Here is a 24,378-nt window from a genome sequence, read left to right as displayed (position 1 = left end):
TAAAGCAGGAGGACTCACACTCACACATACACGGGAGGATATAACATTCACTGTGAGTGTGTTTGTGCGTGTTTGTGTGTGTGTGTGTGTGTGTGTGTGTGTCTCAGACGGAGAGACAAAGTCCAGGGGAAATGTTTTGGGTTTTTTTAGGTGACAAGGAGCGATCACTGAGCCTCGTGGTGAACTGTTTTGAGCACCATCGTAGGAAAGCGTGATCCTTCCTCTGAGTCCGGTTGTAGCGTAGGATCACCGGTAACCCTGCGCGAGGAGGCACCGCAGGTGGTCCACGAGAGAGAGAGAGAGAGAGAGAGAGAGAGAGAGAGAGAGAGAGAGAGAGAGAGAGGCGTGCTGCACATTGGTCGGGCTACTTTTCTGACGACACACCAACAATCGCCAACCTGTGGATAGGGCGCGCGCCGTGCTCCGTTGTCTCCACTGCCACCCTCTCCCCTCTTGACACCGAGCCCGACCCCTAGGAAATCCAGGACGCATGAACTGGGAGAGGGTGCCGGTTCGATTCCCGCACGGAGGAGAGGAACCGAAAGAAAGTTGAGGGGGTCGTGCGCCACCTCCGCTTCATGAATGGCCGGAACATGGAGGAGATGCCATTCGAAAGAGTCAAGACCCGGCGGAGGAAGGGTCACTGCCCGGCCGGTGCACCCCTGGGCGCCATCGCCTGCGAGGACGAGTTCAACAGCCAGGAGCTGGAGGCTCTCTTCCAGAACTACAACCTGAAGCTGGAGCAGACCGCCACCCTCAAAGCGCTGGCGGTGCTCATCGTGGCCACGTCGTCGCTGTCCCTGGTGGAGCTGCTGTCCAGCCCGCGTCTCACCTTGTCCAAGGGCTCCTACCCCGTGCACTGCGTGGTGTTCCTGTCGCTGTTCATCGTCACCAACGTCAAATACCTGCAGGTGACGCAGCTGCAGCAGATCGCGAAGCTGGCGCTGCTGTTCAGCTTCACCTTCGCGCTGCTCTGCTGTCCGTTCCCGCTGGCGCTCGGCACGTCGGAGCTGTTGAGCGCCGCTGCCCCTGAGCAAGGCGTGTGGCAGCTCATGCTGGTCACCCTCGTGGCTTACGTGCTGCTGCCGGTGCGGACGCTGCTGGCGGTGCTGTTCGGGGTGATGCTGGCCGCATCCCACTTCATTGTCATAGCGACGTCGTTCCCGGGAAGGAAACAGAAGCTGTGGAGACCGGTAAGTGCTGCACCTGCACCCAGGTCGGCTCTCCAGTCACTCAACCAACTCCACCGCCTTATTTAACAGTTCACTTAAGCCATCATCATATCAAACAGGTAGCGGGGTTGTTTCCCCTTTAAGTCAAAAAGTACAGCCCAAGTACCCTTGAGCATCTGCTCCAGTAGGCGGCTGTACTGGGGATCTCCCAGTGAACTAACTGTATGAGTGTAACGTGGTGCCTGCTTACTCATCCGGCTTTCCCTGGATCACATACGGTTAAAAAAAAAAAAGCACACCCTCAGATATCGATTTTAGCTCCAGGATACTGTAGGTGTGGAGCAGAAAGTTTTAACTTTTCCGCACCTCAGTAATGAAGCAGACGAGGAGCTGTCCAGCTGCCTGGTCCTGAAACAGCATCCTGCAGAGTTCATGTGCTCCAGGTTGTAGGTAGAAGTCATAGTTTTAGTATTCAGGATGTGTTTTTTTTTAAATGGTTTCTGGGTTATGTAACATTTCTATTTCACAATGTTTTTGGCTTGTGATCCCTAAAATGAAGCTTGCAACCCCCAGTTTACAAAATGTCATTGTTCAACCCAAAAACTATTCTTCCTTCTTAAACGGTTTTGTTTGCTTTTTTAATGTCATATAACAATTATAGTTAATATGCTACTACTAATATCTTTGTTTTGATTATTTTCCTTTTTTTTTTGGTCAGTCTAGGAAATATCAAGGAAACTGCTGTTGGGTTGTTTTGATAATATATCTGAAAGTTTTTTCATTTAGCTAAATAATGTATTTTTTTATTGTGCACTCAATGGATATCTATTCAATGGAGCTGGTTTATTATTATTTTTTAAATGGTTTTTATCTGTTTTTGTTTTGTCTTTTGCATCAGAAATATTTTTTTCTGCTTTTCAACTCTGTTTACTCCCAATCCAACTGATTTATCTTGACCCCCAGATGGGGAGCAACTTCTTAAAGACACAAATGTCCCTGTGATTCATTTGAGTTTGACAAACTTACTTAATTGGTAGAAATGTTCCTCAATTAATGGGAAAAAAATGACACCATGATAATTTTCATATACGTCTCAATGATGCAAAAATGATTGTTGCCTTCAAAATCATGCATCATATAACAATTGCAATATCTGTCAAAATAATCAAATTAGATTTATTTTTCCAAATTGTGCAACCCTGGCCAGATGAAACCAGCACAACCAAAGTGTAATCTTTTTCTAGATTTTATAATTGAAGGATTGAGGATGTAATTTACTAGAAAAAGTGCAACAATTAGAGAAAAGTCCAAAATAAACATACTCCTCACGACCCCGCAGGTTTATTTTGTGGTCCCTTTTTGGGGTCCAGACTCCTATATTGAAAACCTCTGCACTACATCCGCTCATTAGTTTGAGTGTGAACTGGTGAAGTCGTATTTTGTTAAGGTTGTGTTTTGCGTCATCCATCTTGCTGTGCTGGATTAGAGTGTTTCCTTGACCTTTCACCTCTGACCTTTATATACGTCAACAGCACAAAGTGACCACTGAGTTCATACTCTAAATGAAGTGTTTGGCACGATCAATAGTCTGTGATCATTAATCCATAATGCACTTTATCCGCCAGCCATTCAACTGTATGTTCTTTCAGTCACACCTACAATACGACACATGCTGTAATCAATGTTCTGACCTGGATGTCTGCTATTTAATCCATCCTATGGATTAATCAAGGATTGTGAAAGTCTAATCCAGCAAGGATGTATGATTGCACACAGAAATGTCCATATGTGCTCCCTGAGGCTCACATGCATGTACAGTATGCAGTTTCTGCCAGCTTTTATTCATGGCATGTCTGTTCTTGTTTGTGTGCAGCTGGTGGCCAACGCCGTGCTCTTCACCAGCGTCAACTTGTCCGGGGTGTTTGTGAGGATTCTCACCGAGCGCACCCAGAGGAAAGTCTTCCTGCAAGCCCGCAACTGCATCGAGGAGCGGCTGAGGCTGGAGGATGAGAACGAGAAGCAGGTGAATTTGCACACACGATAAAATTAAAAAGAGGGCGAGACGATGGCGATGCATCAACACGTTTCACCTCTTTGTATGTTCGTGCAATCTCCACAGTCTCTCGAGAAGTTTTTTTTTTTTTTTAAAGGTTTCAGGTGCCAATGTATTCTAACAACCTGCCCACAGGCACGCAGTAACTATGACAGCAGCTATTTAAGGAAAGAACAATTACTGTGGCACATGCACAAGCGCCACACGTTCCACCCCCTCTGCGCACACCTACATGGAGCGACTTCACAAAGGAACAATCAGGCAACTTTAACACACAGAAACACTTTGTTATGCGCCCTTTGTTAGGCTCCCTTCTGACAGGTAATTACACAAGCAGATTGCTTTCATGGCCTCCCTACTCCAGTAAAGGTCACAGTTTATCTGGGTGGGTGAAACACACACAGACCCCTGATTGTGATCTATCAACAGCCAGCTTGCCAACAGGCTGCTGCTGCTGCTGCTTATGTGCCCACGAACAAACGTCTCAGATTTGAACTTCATCCATCAAACAGGTCTCTGGTTATCACTCGGGGGTTTGCTTGGGTTTGTGCTTTGAGCCGAATCCATAGGCTGATTGATTTCTGAACATATGTCGTCTATGTGTCTTGGGGGTTAAAATTGACTTTTCAGGTCAATAGTAATCTCAGGGCACAGAGGCAATACATAGTCTCCTCTTGACTTGCGTTGAGGAAAACAACAACCCCTGTTCCAAATGTGACATGACTCAAAAGGTGATTTAGTCATCTTAAATTCTCAGACTTAAACAGAACAGGTGGGCCAATATGACGGCAACTAGTCTCAATGTCCTCAGTTCAGTATCCATAGCACTTCCAAAACTCATCTGTATTTTATTTAAATTTCCTTTAAAGTTCCTTCTTGACTTCAGGAAATCGTAGTTTCCACACAAAAAAAGTCCCATCTGAAAGTCCACTGTCTTTAAACCATTTCAGGTCATCTATTGACATGATTGATCAGGGATACAAATACAAGAAGACCCCGGTGACTCTACACTGCAAAAACTGAAATCTGAGTAAGATAAAATATCTTAGATCAAGGGGATATAGGCTTATTTTTTGTTTGATAAGATCGTTCTTCTTAGTAAGCATCTTTTATGTTTTACTGTCTCACTTGTTTTAAGTGTTTTGGTCCTTAATTATCTAGATATGACATTACAGCTTGTTACTGAGATTTTAAGACATAAACTAAGTAAACACATGCTTGAAACTAGAATATCAATAGTTCCAAAGCTGTTTCATCAACACTTACAAGTATAAAACTGCTTTTACAAAGTAATCATTTCTTATTTCAAGCATAACTAACAAAATCATAATTTTATCTCTTCATATACTTAAAACAAGCAGCCAGTTGGAATCAGTTGTTTTATTATCAATTAAACAATAGAAGTATGTATTGTTGTGTAATATGTATGTAATTAACTAGTACATTGGCACAGAGCTGTAAATTGACACTTGATATGTACACATTTAACATGTGACATTTAAAACAATTTGAAATAGTTTGTCATTATACATTCAGAAAATTCCCTGTATTGTATGTTTTCATCTGCTACAGACTTTCCATAATTTGATCAGCTTGTCATATCTTGATCATAAAATGAGTTATTTTGTCACTGTTGTACAATTCTATTACATCCCCAAGATAGTATTTTATCAGTACAAAAGTTTGGCCTTTGCTGCTAGTTATGTAATAAGGGGTAACCTTTACGTACTATAATAAAGTCCACAAACATAGGAGGTCAGTGTGGATGTTTGGGTCAAACAAAATTAAGACTTTTACCCAGGAGGCTGCTGTTTATGCCTCACATGAAACCAAAAGTCATTGTTGGTTTATCTTAACTGAATTATGTCTTATGTCTAAGTTGCTGTACATAACATACTTAATTTACAAGACATTAAATTATGTAGCTTACCCACACCATTAAGAACGACAACAAAAATCAAAGTGAAATACGAAACTGCGACCGTTTCATGTTGGATGTGCATCTTTGGGTCTACTTGTAGGTGCAGCTGACCCTATAAAGCAGTGGTTCCCAACCTTTTTCTTGAGGGACCCACATTTTTACCTTAAACTTTGGCGACCCCCCCATTGTCCCAACTCAGTGTGACTTTCATGGTACCCTCTCTTTTTCTTTTTGAGATATTCAGCATTTTCCCATTTTTCCATTAGCTCTGTGTTTCTGTTGTTAGGCGAGGTTACCGCTAGGTGAGGTTACCTGTGTATACTGCAGGAGGGATGTTACATATGTCCTTATTCTTGCAATATAGCCTTTATTTTTAAACGTTTCTATAGTGATTGTTTTATTTAAATAAATGAATCAATGTTTAATGTAGCCCGAATTTAGTTGTTTTTGTCCCGCTAATGAAATAAATGCTGACTCATCTATATTTAACACATTAGATTTATCACATAGATAACTGATAACAGCCATTAAATGCATTTGCCTTTTTCTTAGTGATATCATTCGTTCCTGGTTTTTAAGAGACCACGGTGCAGTTTTCGGCAATTTTTTGCCAAGAGACTCAACTACACCATCCGACCATTGTTTACTGGGTTCAGTTCAGTGTTTGTTTTAAAGATGCAAAGTTTTTGTGGGATATCCCCTTTCTTGTTAATCCGGACGACAGGGGATCTGAATTTTTAATGTGAGAAAAAGTGAGCCAGCGGTTCATTAATAAACCATATGAGGAGAGCCGTACTCAAACATAGTGAGCTAAGCCGAGGACAGATGGGAGAAATGGAAATATAACACATTCAGGGAGGAGGAGTTGAAGTGCTTAATAAATCAGGTATGAAATATTTTGTGAAAGCAACCACACCTTCACACTTCACACCACACCTTCACACTTCACACACACACACACACGTGTGCTTAAGTGAAAGCACATATGGACAAACACGCTTTCACAAACACAGCCTCTGTCAGTAAGTGTGGTGGCTGTTTTTAAAACGCCGCTCTCCACTTTGGTTTTCATTCACAGGTGAGCAGCAGTTGTGTGAATGGATGTGTAATGTGAAACAGTGTTGGAGGGAGACACAGGAGAGCCCTGGCTTCTTTTATAACCTGCCTCTCAACAGCTATTCAGCACAGCCGCCTGATGATTCATTGAGCATTCACAACCGTTTGACATCCTGCGAGAGTTTCAAGAGTACTTTATGCTGCTGTAACTGAGAGGATTCACACACACAAAAACAAATATGCTGATCTGTGTAGACAGGCTGCTGCTGAATGGATTAGCTGATTAATTGATTTGATTTAAACGCTTTGAGTTATTCTTCAAAGACAGTGCCAAACATTTTCCAGTTTGAGCTCCTCAAATGTGAAGATTCAGTCCAGTATCCCCAAGAATGAAGTCCATGAATCTTTTATGAAGTTGCGTTAGTGGATGGGCATCTAATTTTAATGCACCTGTTAGCTCTTTATTTTCCCAATTTCACTGTAGTCAGACTATTGAATGGGCCTGTCAGCGCTTATCAGCCTATAACTATGAACCATAGACTGTATATAAATAAAGGACGTAGTGACCGTGACGTCACCCATTGGTTTGTGGACTGCCCGTTGGAATCATCGATTTCAGCGTTACACTCGTCGCCATCTCGTTTCCGATACGGGGAGCAGACCATATTTGGACTGTGGAGGAGGAGAGGGATCTGATCACTGACTACAGCCTCTCTACACCTCAACCTGACTGAACGAAGTCGCTGCTAATTCATGTTAGCATTAACTGGAGCATTAACTGGGATGTTAGTTTTGGCTAGCAAAAAACAAAAACAAATTGTATGTTACTGACCTCAGAAAAATGAGAAGCGACTCCTTGGAGTGTCTGTTTGTCCAACCAAACGCTGAACAAGACATTTTTAATTAACAAAACGTCAAAATAAACTGTCATTAAGTGAAAATACAGTGTGAAAGGGTCAAAGTTATGAGACCAAACTGGTAAACGTACTTTTTTTTATCTATATAACGTTATATATAACTTCATTGACACGTTGCCGTGGATACGCATTGTTCTGCTTCTCTCCTGATGACGGCTCGCCTTGTTAGTAACCTGTCAATCAAAGGTAGCCACGCCCCAAATCATACGATTCTTTATCTTCTATTTTCTTCTAAATGGGGCCATTATTTGAACTATTAATATTAAATTGTCTTGAAGAAGATTTTTAACTAGCGATTGAGACCATAGTGTTGTCCTAAAAAAAAATACTGAGGTAGTACTGAAGTTTTCTCATTTTGCATTGAAATGAATGGACAGAAATGTTTTCGCAGCCAAACTTAGCACCCTGCTGGAATTTTCAGTAGAATGCAGCTTAAGGCACTTCCTGGTTTGCCTCCCTGCTCAGACCCGGAAGTTGCCGCCTGCTATGAACAAGTAGAGACCTGCCCCACCTGCTGGGAGGCCAGCAGGTCGTCATCAGCACATAGAATATCCGGCTATATTAGTGTCTGTTGTTTAGCAGCTCTGTAGAAGCTATGAACGAGATCGGCAAGGCGGAAGAACTCATCACGTCATTACCATTGTGAGAGTCTGAGGTCTTCAAATTTATTGTTTTCTTTCCATCAGTATGAAACCTAAAGGCTGTGATAAGTTGAGCACTACAATGAAAAAAATATTCTGTTAATTGAAAATAAAATAAAATAATTTTTTACAATGAAATGTCAAAAAATTCACCCTAAGTGACAAGTTGGCATCTTCAAATTGTTTGTTTTGTCCAGCCAACAGTCAGAAACCTGAAAGATATTCAGTTCACGATAAAGGAAGAACTGCACATCTTCACTATTGAACAGCAGGTAATTATTTAAATTTGAGCTTGAGAAATCATCCAATTGATTACCAATTATCAAAATTTGTTAGGAGATTCATTTTCTGTTGAAGAATGAATCCATTAATCAACTAATCATTTTAACTATAATTCAGTTTACAAACAGTGAATGTTTATAAATGATACACCTTTAAGTATTATTGGTTGCTGATTATTTTTCTAGCTGATTGAACACTTGATTCATTGAAAATGGCAGTGAAGTTACCACTCAAAGGGGTATTTCTTGTGTGTTCCACATTCTGGATGATAATTCCAAAGCAAGTTGTTAATATTTGTCTCTATAAACCTGCATGACTGCAGCACGAACATTTATGTCCTCCCAGTGTGAAGTTCTCACGCTGCCTCTTCTTCTGTTTTAACCCCTCCCTCCTCAGGAGCGTCTGCTAATGAGCCTACTTCCCAGGAATGTTGCCATGGAGATGAAGGAGGACTTCCTGAAGCCGCCTGAGCGGATCTTTCACAAGATCTACATCCAACGTCATGACAATGTCAGGTACGGCGGTGTCATGACAACTGTGCAGTGCAGAGGTGTGCGGAGGGGCTGCAGTGTTTTGATCCAGGTGTCACCTGCTGTGACGTCAGGGTCAAGAATAGATGGAGAGCAATTAAAGGCCGCCATTAACGCAGATGCAATCAAACTACATAAAGGTTAGAAAAGGGACGGAGCACTGTCGCCTCTACTGGGAGATTTAAAAAAATCTCTCCTGCCTCATCAGTTATTGACACATTGTGGAATCTGCACGAGAAATGTGCTAAACAAATAAGCATTACTTATAAATATAACATTTTATTTGAGGCTCTGTTGCACCCAAAATGAGATATTTTCTTAACTCAGAGTTTACTTATCAGCTTTTTCAGGTGCTAAACCCCATAATTAATAAGTTTGGGTTTTGTTTTGTGACAAACTAGCATGATATCTGTATGACTATGAAGCACACTGGTGACATTTTACCACCAAGTGTTACATTTTCGGCAAAATGCTCTGATTGCTCTACCTGCTGGCAGGTTGTGTGGTTGTTATCAGCTGATTCAATGGCTGCTTGCTGAAAACAAAACAATTATGTTTAGTTAAAAGGCTGCAGTTTCCTTGTGATTACGCTACAAACCCACTTCTTTAAGGTCAGGGCAAAAAACCTCCAGGTTAGGCATTATAAAACATAAAAACACAGTATAAAATGTGACATAGAAGCATGTGATTGCTGGAAGTTAAGCTGTTATGAGGACGACGTGAGCACTGAAAGCGACATGGTTTTTTATGCTTTAAACTTTGTTTCCTTAGCTTCCCCTTTTGCACAGTCCGTGATGTCATTTCGAGCTTGGCTTTGTTGCCTATTGCCTGCAGAGTGTGCCTAAACAACACACATATTTCTGCATTGAATGGGTTGATAACAAGCATAGACTGTATATAAATAATGGACGTAGTCACCGTGACGTCACCCATTGGTTTGTGGACTGCCCGTTGGAAGCATCGAGTTCATCGTTACACTCGTCGCCATCTTGTGTCGCCATCTTGTTTCCGATACGGGGAGCAGACCATATCTGGACTGTGGAGGAGGAGAGGGATCTGATCACTGACTACAGCCTCTCTACACCTCAACCTGACTGAGAGAAGCTGCTGCTAATTCATGTTAGCATTAACAGGAGCATTAACTGGGATGTTAATGTTGGCTAGCAAAAAACAAAAACAAAATGTATCTTTCTTACCTCAGAAAAATGAGCAGCAACTCCTTGGAGTGTCTGTTAGTCCAACCAAATGCTGAACAAGACATTTTAAATGAACAAAACGTTCAAATAAACTGAACTTTGTGAACGTTTGTGAAGTGAAAATACAGTGAAAGGGTCAAAGTTATGAGACCAAACCGGTAAACATCCTTTTTCATATGTATATCACGTTATGTATAACTTTATTGACACTTTGCCGTGGATATGCATTGTTCTGCTTCTCTCCTGATGATGGCTCGCTTTGTTAGTGACCTGTCAATCAAAGTTAGCCACGCCCCAAATCATATGATTCTTTATCTTCTATGTTCTTCTAAATGGGGCCATTATTTGAACTATTAACTATTACTATTGTTTTCTATTTTCGGTGGATTGCAGGCTTAAGGCACTTCCTGGTTTGCCTCCCTGCTCAGACCCGGAGGTTGCCGCCTGATAACAACCTACTGGCCTACCAGCAGGTGAAGCAGGCCCCTACTCACCCATACTTATGGGCTGATAACCACTGATAATGCCCACTGTCTGATAATATTTTAATTGGGTGTTGAAGACATTCCTTTCGGTTCTGAGAACTTAGAAGTTATAGATTAATGAAAGAATGAAAGGAATCATTTTTTTGCAGCTATATCCCTGTATCTGATTTTTATTAGCCTTTGCCAGCCTTTGCCACCTCTATTGCACTCGTAATGAAGAAAATATTACAGAGCGTGAGAATCTGGCCCGACTTTGAGCTGATTACATTCCAACGAGGCAGTAAAGAGAAATAGAGAGCCGTATCAGTGCTGCTGAGTGTGGGAGTGGAGGGCTAGGTAGCATGTCAACAGCACTCCTGTCAAGAGACAATCCTCTCCACTCTGTGTCTCTCTCTGTCTGTCTCTCCGCTCGGCTCGCACACTCACTCACAGCTCGGGAACATAGTCACCCGTTTGCCAGCCTCGCTGCTGCTGCACTGGCACTCGGCCAAACATCACGCTGCTGCACCCAGCGAGCTGCTACAAACACACATGCACCCGGAAACACGTTTAAAAAAAAAACTGCTTTATTTTGCTGAGCAGGGGGTGTGACATCTCCCTGATCTGACCCCTCTTTGATGTGGCCCTAAGAACGTTTGATCGCATACCTATTTAGCCCACGCGACGCACTGCTCTCGCTCTCCCCCACCTCCTCTCCCCCGCCCCCACTTTGCCCTCCTCTTGCCTTCTGCTCCTCAGCCACCACAGAACCAGCACGACCTGCAGAACAGCGCCATTCAAAGACAAATCACACAACAGAGCTCTTCTGTCGAGCAGCCAGTCGTGATCCTGGCTTTGCATACATCAGGCTCCTGAGCAGCTATAATGCGCCGCCAGGAAGAGCACAGCAGCCCTGTCACGATGCAGAGTAGGGGTCCTCTTCACTCTGATAAAGCCGGGTGTTAAACTCTGCACTGACTGGGAACAGAGCAAAATGTTTCCTCAACCCCAAGGAACAAAAACATACTTAAAGCATTGAATGTCTGCTCAGACACATTTTGTTTACTTATTCTATGATCATAGAGTTCCTGATTCCAAGCACAGTGTTACCAATTTTATTCTGTTTTATTTAGGAAAAACTTCAGCAACATATTCAGCCAACAAAGTTTTGATAATGTGTCGATAATAACAGTTAGTTCCAACCAAGTACTTTAATTGGACAAGTGGCCACCATGACCGCTGATATACAGTCTCACACCACTGCGACTTTCACTTCATGTATCTCTCTAGTTTTTCTAAACTATTAACAACATTAATTGTTGTTATCTAACGTTATCTGAGATCGTTACACACAACTGCAAAGATGAACTTATTTCTACAAATAACATCTGAGCTAAGTTATGTAAAGTTGTCAGAAGAGAATGAAGGGAAGGAAAGAAGCCTGGATACTTTTGTGTATATACATTTCTCTTGGCTCTGCATCATATATTATGGTGTTCTACCACATTTCAATAAATTAAAAAACGTACCCGAGCCAATCAGGGACTAATAATGACGGTATGAGCGATATTACTAGCCTTAGTACAAAAGAAAGTAGCCATAACAGCAGATATTGCTGAAACTGATGCAATAACAACCATTAAAAAAGAAGAGGAGCATGACCTTACAAAGAGATGTTTTTAACAATTCTACTTACTAGTTTCAACAAGAATTCTGATGCAGCTATGGCTATTGTTACGCCCCAGTCTAGGGGTGCCAAGGACATAACATGAAAGGTCCCCGTCTCCCCCAAATCCCTAGTAGCCACCAATAAAGACTTGTTTCTAAGGTAAAGAAAATATATTTATTGACAATAAGCTAAGGTGAACTTAGGCCAAATTAACAAACAAAGAAATCGGTCTCGAAAATAAAATCTTTGAGGAACAAAACCGGGACGTCCACCCTTACTAATCACAAGGAAAAAATACACATCAGTCTTAAACAATTTTCACAATGCACACTGCAAAAAAAGAAAAGTTGGGTGAACTCAAAATTTCAAGTAAGTAAGTAAGTTTTGTTTTTGAGTTTGCTCAACTCTGAATTCAGATTTATGTCATCTCAACTGTAAGTTGTACTAACTTATAATTTTACATTGTAATAACTTTTAATCCTTACTTCTGCTAACTTCTGCAATGTGCTGAATTGGCACGATTGTAACAACGCTATGAAATGTCAGCTAATGTTGCAACCACAATTTTGAGTTAGCATTGATACGCTAATGGCTACTCTTGTAGCTGTAACAAGCAGCGCCGCTAGCATCAGTTAGCCGCTAGCATCAGTTAGCCGCTAGCGACAGTTAGCCGCTAGCTTTTGCTAATGACGAATTTCACCGCTTTCCCACATTTCACAACAAAGAAATAAGAGTTAGCAGAACTATTGTCCCTTGTTTTGAACCCTTGTTATAAGTAACAACAACTCACAAACTTGTTTTTGAGCATACAACTGGCTTGCTTTGTTGTGCTAACTTACATTATTGCCCTAAATGTCAATCATTTATATTTCCAAGTTTTATCAACTTAAATCACTGTTTTTGGCCAAAAAATACAAGTTGGCTTTTTTGCAGTGCAGACTGTTATGTAGTGCCAACAGAATGGTTGATCTGATGTGATAGGATGGTCTTACAAGCTAGCAAACCTCAGGGTGTGCTAATATGACTGCTGTATGGCAGCTCACCAGGTACAGCAACTAATTATAGACACCGTGAGGCAAACATCATGGGCTCTGCCCTGCATTCAGATATAAACGTCTGCATTTAGCCCAATGACAGCATTGCAGTTATATCTTTATCTTGTAAAACACACAAAGATCTACCTAGGGCGCAGTTACTGAACTTTTCCAGAGCTTTCTACTGAATCTCATGGTCTTTTTAAGAGACAGTTGTATTGTTGTCACTGTTCTAGAAAGAGCTAGCTGCTTTGGGCAAGGCAAGGCAAGGCAAGGCAAGTTTATTTGTATAGCACAATTCAACACAAGGTAATTCAAAGTGCTTTACATGCACATTAAAACAGCAAGACACAATTGAAAACAGTAAAAACAGTCAATTAAAACAGGGAAATAGAAACAAAAATACAAATAAGATAAAATAAGATACAGCAGGATAAGAAAATAGATAAAATAATAAAAAGCACAAGTCAAACATTGCGTAGTTAAAAGGAAAAAATAAACAATGCATTTTATTGGTCAGACTTGTTTTTTTTGCTAAATGAAACAGTTTTCTAGGAAACTTCTCTGAGTAAGACATGAATAACAGCACTGTTCTGGTGTCATATGAGCAGAATATAAAAAAGATTTATTTATGACACCCTGCTCTACACACAGCTCTAGCTCTGATGCCTTTTCTCCACTGGGAGCAGTGATTTTTTTTTTTTGACTGAGAGTCAATAAGATCCATAACACCTTGTTTTGTTGCCATCTGGCCTCGGAGCAAATGAATGAGGGGCTAAGTAGCTTTCAACACCTTCTTCATCCCACTACAGCAGCTAGCCAGCAGCAGGCAATTTAGCTCTGTAATTGATTTAGTGGTCTGCCTGAAAGACGCTTTCACTTATCAGGGATTGGATTATGGTACTCTTGCTTCACTTTTGATCACCATTAGCCAATTTCTCTGCTCTGGAGTGATCTGTGGGTATTTAGTGCCAGAAAGGGGAGAAAAAAATACTTTGTGCAGTCAACATACCTTTTCTGTTTCTGTAGTGTTTCTTCTATGGAGAACATGGAAATCAGCTGTCAGAACAAATTGAGCTCTTCACATCAGATTATAATCCCTCTCTCTCTCTGTCTATCTCTTCTGACAGCATCCTGTTTGCGGACATTGTGGGTTTTACCAGCTTGGCGTCTCAGTGTACTGCCCAGGAACTGGTCAAACTGCTCAACGAACTCTTTGGCAAGTTTGATGAGCTGGCTACAGTAAGTGAATAAAATGATCCTCAATGTCTGATCAATGTGCATCCAAATCTCTGGATATTTCCGTTAAAGTCCTTCCACAGCATGCAAGAACAAATGGCGGCTCTTTTATAATTGGTCATTATTTATTCTATTTATATATGTACAGGTGGTAATGGCGTTTCATGTTATATTTTCAAACTTGGTAAACAGAAACAGACAGTGAGATACAAAGATTTTGTATACTGTCTCGCACAGCTGCACCGTGTGGGTTATTTAACCCTGTATGTATGTGTGTGTGTGTGTGTGTGTGTCTCATGCAGTATTAATATGATAGTAGTCTGGCGGCAGATAACCTATCACTCACCTAATTTTCTTTCCCGGAGAACAACGCTACACTGGCTTACTGACACACAGTGAACAGTGCGTGCTACCACACGCACACACACACTCCTCCACCTCCAGCCCTTATCTCCCCTCTGTCTAAAAAAATCGGTTCACTCATCTCTTCCTTTCTCTTCCAGTTCCTTCTCCTTCTTGACCTTCATCTCCTCCTCCTCCTCCATGTCAGTCAGCCTCTCCAGCTTTACTTTCACTGTTGGATCAATATATGGCCTGGCATAGTAAATGAGCTCTCCAGCACTAACTAACACGTTTCATTTTCTTGGAGGCTCTTTGTGTTGCAGGGGAACAACAGGCTGACCAACTGTTTAGAGCCACTTGCAGCCAGTCTGCCTCCCTCACTCTGATGGCTCAGTGACATATTTTTTTTTAGAACAGAAGCTAAATTCTCCTACTTTCCTTCTAAGTTTCACCATCTTGTGCACTTAACTGGAAACAAGACTGAATACACTAAAGCTCAACAGATTCAGCAGCAGCATATTCACCAGCCACATGCAAAACTATATAATTTTCCCCCCATCATTTTAATAGAGAATTGGGGGTGGTGAACAGTTTTTTTTTAGGGGAAGACAGCTAGTCAACAGTAGATGCCACATAGAAGTTGTGTACAGCAACTAAAAGCTGGGAATCTGATTCATTTGAGATGCAGCTCAGCACTGTCTGTCAAGTTGTTATAGTAAAGTGTTTAAAACATTATGATATGTGAAGTGTGAGTGTATGAAGTCCTTCCCCATGCGTTATTATGTCTCACAATTTTTTTTCCCACTCGAAAATTGATAAAAATGGTCAAAAATCCCTCCAAAATACCACATTTAGACAACAAAACCTTGGGAACATCCATGCTGTCAGATTTCAGTCATACAAACTTTATGAAATGGACTCCAGTATGCAGAAATATTTAAATACAATAAGCAAACAAATAACACATCTATACTGCATGAGAAAAAGAGCATTGGTTTCTGCTGCAAAGTGCACAAGATTAGCATAAAGCGGGCATGTCTGAGACTCATAGAAACCATTTTCAGTTATATACCTTGAGGTCAGAGGTCAAAATGGCCAAGTCAGTCTCTAAAAGAAATGCTAAGGGGTTGAACTAACGGCAGATTTACACTTGAGACTTTTGTTTATTCTTTCTATTAAATTTTAAGTCATTGTGTACTGATAACTATGATAATTCGGTAACACTTCAAGGTCCTTGTAATAACCATTAATTAACAAGTAATAAGGCCCTTTTAAGTCCTTACAAGATGCTTTTTAACATTATTGTGTGTTTATAAGCTTATATAAGTGTTAATAATGGCATCACAAACACCCATGACCCACGTCTTTGCCATGCCTTTATTAATCTTATTTTGTTTGCTTATTGATATTAAAATATACTTTATTGCTCATCTATTATAAGTTAACTATAAGTTAACTATGCTTTTTGCAACTACCGGATCTAAAGCGAGAACAATGCCTTATTACTTGTTAATTAATGGTTATTAAGGACCTTATTATAAAGCGTTACCAATAATTCTTATGTTATAATAATTCCGATGATATATAAAAGTTGTTATGTTGAGGTTACACCGCATTCACACTCAGCATGCCCCTTTTCTGATCTCCTCTTCTACCAGGCCAAGACATCCCCTCAGACAGTTTACTCTGCTTTCTACATGCACACACACACACACACACACACACACAAAAGTCACATGATCAGCAGGATTATCCCTCTTGAGTTCATTCTGCATCTCAGCAATCAGTCATGGCTTAACGCGGGGTGAGAGAGACAGAAGGGAGGGGAGAGAAAGAGCAAGATACAAGGTGATATGTGGCTTGCTATCAGTGCTCCAGCACTCAGAAAGCCATTATATGGAAATCTTGTGATGAGGATATATTGTGTGCAAGTTTGTGTGTGTGCATATGTGTGTGTGGCTGCAGCTGCATCCTAATTGAGATTTATACCCTGTCGTGTTGGCGAGGGAGAAATTCACTTTCAAACCGGCTCCGTCACAACGATTGAGCCTGTCTGACTGCTGTATGCTACACAACAAATTTATTCCCCCGGAGGCGTAACCCAAACTTGACCATAACAGATACATTCCTAACCTTTGCCTAACTATAATGAAATTCATCACGGCAAATTGAGGAGCACCAATTTTACCATCAATTAGACAAACTGTACATAATCAGCTGGTTTAAAATCCCAAATATCTTATCCAAAAAAAAATGCACCTTTTTCCTGAGACTTGGCTTGCTGATCATTTCTCTCTCATTTATGTTCACACACACACACACACACACACACACACACTCCATTTCTCTTCCTAGCGCTGGGATAATCATCCACATTCTGAATTCTCATATCCTCCCACGCCAGAATCTTTCTGCTCCCGTGAGCAGAAAACCAGAGCACCCCGTCTCCTCTCTTCTCATCTCCGCCTCTTACCCTGCAGTTGTCATGAATCCTCTGTATCTGTGTGTGTGTGTGTGTGTGTGTGTGTGTGTGTGTGTTTGTGCATATGTGTGTGTTTGTCACTCAGAGGCTGCCTGCAGGCTAGGCTTTGTAGGGTCTACCATTACAATTTTCTGATGACTGTGAGTGATACCGCGCCAAATGGAAACCCTGTGTGTGCATTTAAACCAAAGTACCTGTAAAGTATGTTTGCATGAAACCATGCTGCTGTTGCTGCTTTGCTGCAAGTGTGTGTGTGTGTTATGTGTTGCAAAAGGTACATGCGTGTGTATTGATGTTTATGTCATCATTGCGGAGTTTGTGCACAATGTGCACTGTGACAAATAGCTGATCTGTCTGTGGGAATGTGTGGGCGGGATTCTACTTCAAGAGCATGTCGGAGCAATTAGAGTTGGCCTCAACTGCAAACATACACATGGTTGCACAGGCGCACACGTCTGATTTTAACATGAGGTGAAGCGTCCATGCAGTTTCTGTACAGTCGGGTCTCATGAAAGTACACTAGTACAGTGTTAGGTGTGGAAATGGTCTCCATCATGATTTCAAACGTTAGCTTCTTTCCCAAGAGAAACCATCTACAGTCATCAAGTTTCATCAGCAGAATACTAGATTTAAAAATAGCAACGGCCCTATCATAATTAGTGTCATGTCAGGGATTAAAACTGTATAAGATCTTTGATTATGTGTTCAAAATGGGCCTAAGCAAGGCTGTATTTAGACGCAGTGCTGCTTTTAGCTTAAAGCTAATGTCATAATGCTAACATGCTTTCGATAGGCACGTATCATTTGTTTTTTTACCATTTGCAACATCTTAGCTTTGCGTGTTAGCATGCTAATTAGAACTAAACACGAAGTGCAGCTGGAAATGTAATTAGATCAGAAGGTATTTATTCATAAACCACAGTATTAGAGAGTTATTAAAACTTTGACCTGATGATGGTGCCTTGAAATGTGGTTTATTTCAAGGCAATCCATCCAAAGGTTGCTGAGATATTTCAGTCTACAAAGGAACGGACTAACAGAACCACACCAGATTTTCACTCAAAACTCGTGAGACAACAACACTTGGCCAGTCCTCCTCGGCATCACATTCGCTTGCTCTAAGTACCCCTTTAGTGTCTTTTTGCATCATGCTTTTTGTCTCCTTGTACTCCCTTTCTGTCTTTTTGCTGATGTTATATAGTTGTTATGTGTCTATTTGTATCTCTTAGCAGATGTTTTGGTTGTTTTTTCCCTTTTTGTTCTCATTGTAAATCTATTTGTGTCTTCTTGTAGCCATGTTGCATCTCTGTGTGGTTGTTTTTCCCCTTTTTGTAGTTGTTGTGAGTCTCTTTGTAGCCATTTAAGTATTAATTTCAGTCTTCTTACGTCATGCTTTTTTGTCTCTTTGTGCTCTCTTTCTGTCTTTTTGCTGATTTTATATTGTAGTTATGTGTCTCTTTGCATCTCTCAGCAGATGTTTTGGTCATTTTGTGTGTCTATGAGGTCAATTTATGTCTCTTTTTGCTCATTTTGAGGATGTGTTGGGGATGGTGTCAGTTTCCTTTTGTTTTTCATGCATAGTGGCTTTTTAAAATAAACTTCTGCGTTCAAACAGTTACGTTTAGGCAAAAAAAAAGAAGCTAAAAAGCTCATTTGATCCATTAACTACTGCTCCCACCCACCCTAAACAGACCATTCTTTATATGACGTACGTTGCTCAGACTGTCTTATAATTATGCAGATGGATTCACATCACCAGTAATTGAGAACAGGCTGTGAAAACACATTTCACTACTATAACAAGTATTAATGTTACTACATTGTCCATCTGGAAGATGACAGTAGGTTGTTTCAGATAATCGTCTGTCTGTCTTTTTGTCTCCGTCTGTAGGAGAATCACTGCAGGCGGATAAAGATCCTGGGGGACTGTTACTATTGTGTGTCTGGACTGACCCAACCCAAGGCAGACCACGCCCACTGCTGTGTGGAGATGGGACTGGACATGATTGACACAATAGCGTGAGTCTTAAACACACACACACACACACACACACACACACACACACCTACAGCTTCTCTTCAGCATGCTGCTGGACAACCGAACATCTGTACAGGTCGACACACAAAGTTGTTTTTTTTATCTGAGTGAACACAGTGAACTAAAAAAGTTTGGTAACACTTTACAATAACCAACTAAGTAATGTTTATAGATGGTTTATAAAGCAATTATTAACAATTTACAAAATGCTATACATATTTAATCGTTAAATGTTTTCAACCAATTTCTTAAAGGTATATGAATCATTTCAAAATCATTTACATAATTAATATGGTGTTAAATACATAATTATATATGAGTGCAACTAAAACTATTAATAAACTGTTCATTACAATTTAATTGTTTGTTAATGGTAAAGTAACTATAAACTTACATTAATATACCATCTATTTGCCATTTATAAATTATGTAGTTAGTTAAACATTAATAAATTATGTATTTACCACTCAAAATGGCCTATATACGGTTTATAAATGATGATTCAACATGAATAAACGATCTGTTTACCATTTATAAATGATGGTTATTGTAAAGTGTTATCAAAAGTTTTTGTTTTATAATTATTGTTAAAGTGGGAGGCCTTGGTTATGCAAAAGCTGCGGTTACCTCCAATAAAACACACATTTACAGTCCAGTATGTTTTTGAAAGTCGTTCTTTCAACTTTAGAATATTCATGAACTTTAAGTCATAATAAGGAAACATCATGGATGCCACAATCTGCATTTTCCCAGTCGAGAGTTAATATTTCAGATTTTTCCTCATGAACGCAGCATCTATTTGTTTATTAGCTTGCAGAATGTGTCATAAACTCACCGGTATTTCTAATCTTGTAATCTGCCATTTTTTTCCTAATCACTGTTAAGGTTCTGATGTCAAGTTAAAAACCGAACAGGAAGTGCTGACTTCTTCTGCAACAGGTTGTGGTGGATGAAGTAAAAGTAGCAATACCACGGTGTAGAAGTATTCTCTTATAAGCAAAAGCTTATTTCAGTAAAATCACCAAAGTTTTGGCATCAAAATGTACTTAAAGCAGCAAAAGTAAAAGCACTCCTCATGCAGAACGGCTCATTCCAGAAGCTGGTGAACGTGGAGCTAATTCCAACTTTATATACTTTATAGCGTTTATCATAATTGATAATATTACATGATAATTTCTTTGTTGATTAGATTTCATATTATTTTGAACCTGTACAGTTATTAAAATGATCAAATAAGTGTATGATATCTGGAGGTAAACAAAAGTAAGGGAAGAGGAAATACACAAGTACAGTAATACGAGTACCTAAAAATAATGGCCCGGTTCTCTCTGCCATAAAGATAAATAAAGTTCATTAAATTAAACATACTCTTTGAGAATTTACAGTAGTTCAATGAGCACAAAACAGTTATTAATTTGCTTTTATTATAATAAAAAGTGCAGCTTTGTTGCATGTATGCTCCCTCTGAGTTCCTTTTTAGTCGTAAAATCAAATATATTCAACTGTCTTTCCATTTTTTAAGAGAAACTGAGCTTTCATCTCCCAGTTTTCTCTCACACACAAAGTAAATTGTTAGAAACTGACGTCTAAAATGTATGAAACACACGTGTAGTGGTCATACATGACGGAGAGGAGGAGTTCAGCAGCAGGAGGTACTTTGTTTTGCTTGGACACAACAAAACAGTGTGGAAAGTCTCAATCATGACAACAGATAGATTCAGCAAAGTGAGACAAATTCATTTGTGACAATTTTGCAATCATAAAGACACACATTCATACCCCCTCCCCCATGTTGACACACACACACACACACACACACAGATGCACAGCGAGCCTTTACCTTGTTTCCTTGTGTGAGCCCTCGCCTGTCATGTTCTTTCCCTGCTGCTCTGTCTGAGAGGATGGATGCTGCTGTAGGAGTCCTTTATCTCAGAAGACAGGTGCTGCCTTACACACTCATCCCTGTGTGTGTGTGTGTGTGTGTGTGTGTGTGTGTGTGTGTGTGTGTGTGAGAGTGTGAGTCTGAGTGTGACAACCCTCCTTCAGCCGGATGGGCAGACCACATTTTCTCTTCCGCCACCCTGTAAACATACACACAAACATTGTCTGAAGTTGCTGACCTTTCACTGGTGACGAGGAGCTTTGTGTAGTAATTTACTGGAGAGGAGAAAGTCCTGCTCTATCTCCTGTGCAGCACAGCAAGGGGAAGTGAAAGTGGTCTGCACATGTACATGCACGCAATGTACACAGGGAACATAAATGCAGGCATCAGAACAAAGTTGCAATGTTTATTCCTACCAAAATAGGTCAGCAGGTCAACGGACGGGGTCATTCCTAACTTTACCTTCTTATGTCTCTTGATATAAACTAACATTGTAGGACATTACTAAGGGCTGGCTTCACAGTTCAACTTACAAGCAAATGAAGGGTTATGGATGCTTTATATACAGTTAGAAAAGTAAAAACAACTGCCTTGCTCACAAGTTTGATGGCAGAGTTTCAAGGAGTTAAGTTAACATCAGTAGGCTATACTGCCCTACAAAGCCTAACTGCTGTAACTATGCAAAGGGTAAAACTGAGAAAATCTACTTTAAAGTTTTTTAAACTTTTTTAACTGGCAAGCCAAATTATTTATAGGTAGGTAAGTGATATAACACTTATTTCTACATGTATTGATGATGTCATTTTTATGCTAAAAAACCATGACGATTTATTTGACCTTTGACCCCCAAAATGTAGTTACTGTACTCTGGTTTTGCTTTGCTGTAAAAGGTTCTAATAGTAATGCAAAACCAGAGTGCAATAACTACAATGTTGTTGTCTTCTTTCAGCTTTTATATTTTGTATTCAGTGAATAAACATTTTCAAATTGATTGGCAGATTTTACTTTTTCCTAGACCAGTCTTGACCGAAAAAACCTACAAAAAGTATTGGGGAAGTTGCTAATCACATATTATAATACTTGTCCATTGGCCAAAATGTTCACCAAGAGCAGATTTCTGGGATAATGCAAATTGACAAATACACAGAAAGGAAAGACTGAATGATAGAGGTTACATATTCTTGGTGTTGTTTCAGCAGTTTTAGAGATTGACCTTCTGCCACCTTCACCTTCTCTCTGCAGGTCGGTAGTGGAGGCGACGGAGGTGGATCTGAACATGCGTGTCGGTCTGCACACAGGGCGGGTGCTGTGTGGCGTGCTGGGCCTCAGGAAATGGCAGTATGACGTCTGGTCAAACGATGTCACACTGGCAAATGTGATGGAGGCTGGAGGCCTGCCTGGGTCAGTGCTGACTTTTACACCAACTCAAACTAAAACTGAGTCTGAGCAGTCACAGCGTGCATACACACACACACACACACACACACACAGACACACACACTCACACACACACACACACACACACACACACACGCACACACGCACACACACATACTAGTTTTCATGTATCATGGGGACTGTTTTTTATTCAGTTTTATTCATCACTTGTGGGGTCCACCCTTTCTAGAGGTTGTAGAGAAATGAAAAAAAAAATAGTAAACTTGCCACAGTTTAGTTAGCCTATACACGCCTTCAAACCTTTGAAATGATGAAGTGATGTTTTAATCAAGCTTTAGCGGGAAATCCGGAAAACCAGTAAACAGGCTTTCAGGGTACATCATTTACATGAATTAGCATATTTCACATAGATTATTTGGTGACTAATGGGGACCTTCTTTTACATAAAACAATGAAAATTAGATACTTTTCTAGCCAATTAGCCAATTCTAATTGGAATTTGCAAAAATAGTAAAACTTTCAATCACACACACACACACACACACACACACACACACACACACACACACACGCACGTTACACATTATCCCAGCGACAGAGATAGAATATAGCCTTATGATGTGTGCATCCAATCACAGTAGTAACAGATGGGAGAATGTATTCTTAAGTCTTTTTCTTGTCAAATATTCACCATAAAAATTAAACCTGACCTTAGTGTATCACTTAATTATGGATATTATTAATTTCTATAATAACTCAGCTGGAAAGACAAAAAACACCTGACAGTATTAACCCAGAACCAGGAATATTTATAAAAAAAACTACAGATCTATGTTGTATTTACCAACAGTTATGAAACTGTATGACGGTGTAGCATCGCCATTGAGATCTTATTATTACAGGATCTCTATCGAAATATAAGATCATTTTTCTTAATGATGTGCTCATTTTTAGATTCAGATAGTGTACTTCCGAAGAGTTGTTTATGAAAGATGCTGCAAGGAATAGTAATTATGCGTTTTTTTATTATGATATGTCTTGTAACCATGAAATCTTTTCATGTTATTAAGAAATATAAAAGTAATTTTGTCTTCCAAGTCTCCCATTTGAAGCACATAAGGAAATTATCTTTTTTTTATGCCTGGTATGAATAAGAAGAATAATTACAGCAAGCACACTGTTTCAATGTTTGTATGGGCATTTGACTGTTAATTAGGGACAGACATGTAACAGCACAGAGGGCATAATATTAGTGAACATTAGCCTCTCAGAGGGAAGAAAAATGACATAAGTTGAAATAAATGAAGAGATTAATTAATAAATAAATGTAGAAATACATGAATATATAAATAAATGCAAATAATAAGTGCAAATTCTACATTTTTAAGTTTATTTGAGTATTTATTTAGGTATTTATTTATTTATTTCCACATTTATTTTTACATTTCCGCTATTATTTTTTTCTTCTTCATTTATGATTTATTCATGTACTTTCACAAATTTCTGCTTATGTCATTTTTCGTCCTTCATAAGCCTCAAGTTCTGAAAAGTGAAGCCAATGTCCAAGTGTCTTAAAACTGCATTATTTCTAACGGCCAGCAGGGGGCGACTGCAGTGGTTGTGAAAAGAAATCAGATTGTTTAGAAGTTTTGAGAAAATAATCATACTTTTCACTTGATTTATTACCTCAATTAGAGATTAAAAAAAAAATGACACAATAGAAAATTTTTGACCGGTTTCACATGTTGGCCTATACTGTATATGCTGTTGGTTAATTGTCCAAATATGGTCACTTCTGGCTCCACGGAACCAACATTTCCAAAATGCAAAACTGAAGCCTAAAAAACAGTAGTGCACAAACCAATGGGTGACATCACTTTGGCTACATCCACATATTTTATACAGTCTATGTGGAAAACCAACACTAAATGTCTTCAAGTTATTTTTGGCTTTCCTATGCTGCAGTTTCTTTTTATATCTGCAATAAGCTAATAATCAAATCGGACTGGATTTAGCAGTTTATTCCTCTCAGCCTGTTGTAGTGCTTCCTGCACTGAGTATT

General features: G+C 39.9%; 1 protein-coding gene across 1 annotated transcript in view; it reads left to right on the top strand.

Annotated features, from left to right (window-relative positions):
- Positions 1-340: 340 nt before the first annotated feature.
- Positions 341-24,378, top strand: part of LOC131978118 (adenylate cyclase type 1-like) — a 62,024-nt gene continuing 37,986 nt past the window's right edge. The window contains exons 1-6 of the mRNA XM_059341637.1: positions 341-1,193; positions 3,046-3,195; positions 8,439-8,557; positions 14,066-14,177; positions 18,890-19,017; positions 22,161-22,319. Of these exons, the coding sequence (XP_059197620.1) occupies positions 579-1,193; positions 3,046-3,195; positions 8,439-8,557; positions 14,066-14,177; positions 18,890-19,017; positions 22,161-22,319 (1,283 nt within the window). The 5' untranslated portion in view covers positions 341-578. The remainder of the gene's footprint in view (positions 1,194-3,045; positions 3,196-8,438; positions 8,558-14,065; positions 14,178-18,889; positions 19,018-22,160; positions 22,320-24,378) is intronic.

The sequence above is a fragment of the Centropristis striata genome, chromosome 9 (assembly GCF_030273125.1).
Source record: "Centropristis striata isolate RG_2023a ecotype Rhode Island chromosome 9, C.striata_1.0, whole genome shotgun sequence".
NCBI classification, from domain to species: domain Eukaryota; kingdom Metazoa; phylum Chordata; class Actinopteri; order Perciformes; family Serranidae; genus Centropristis; species Centropristis striata.
Note: the sequence above shows the minus strand (reverse complement) of the source record. Positions and strands in the feature narration are given on the sequence as shown.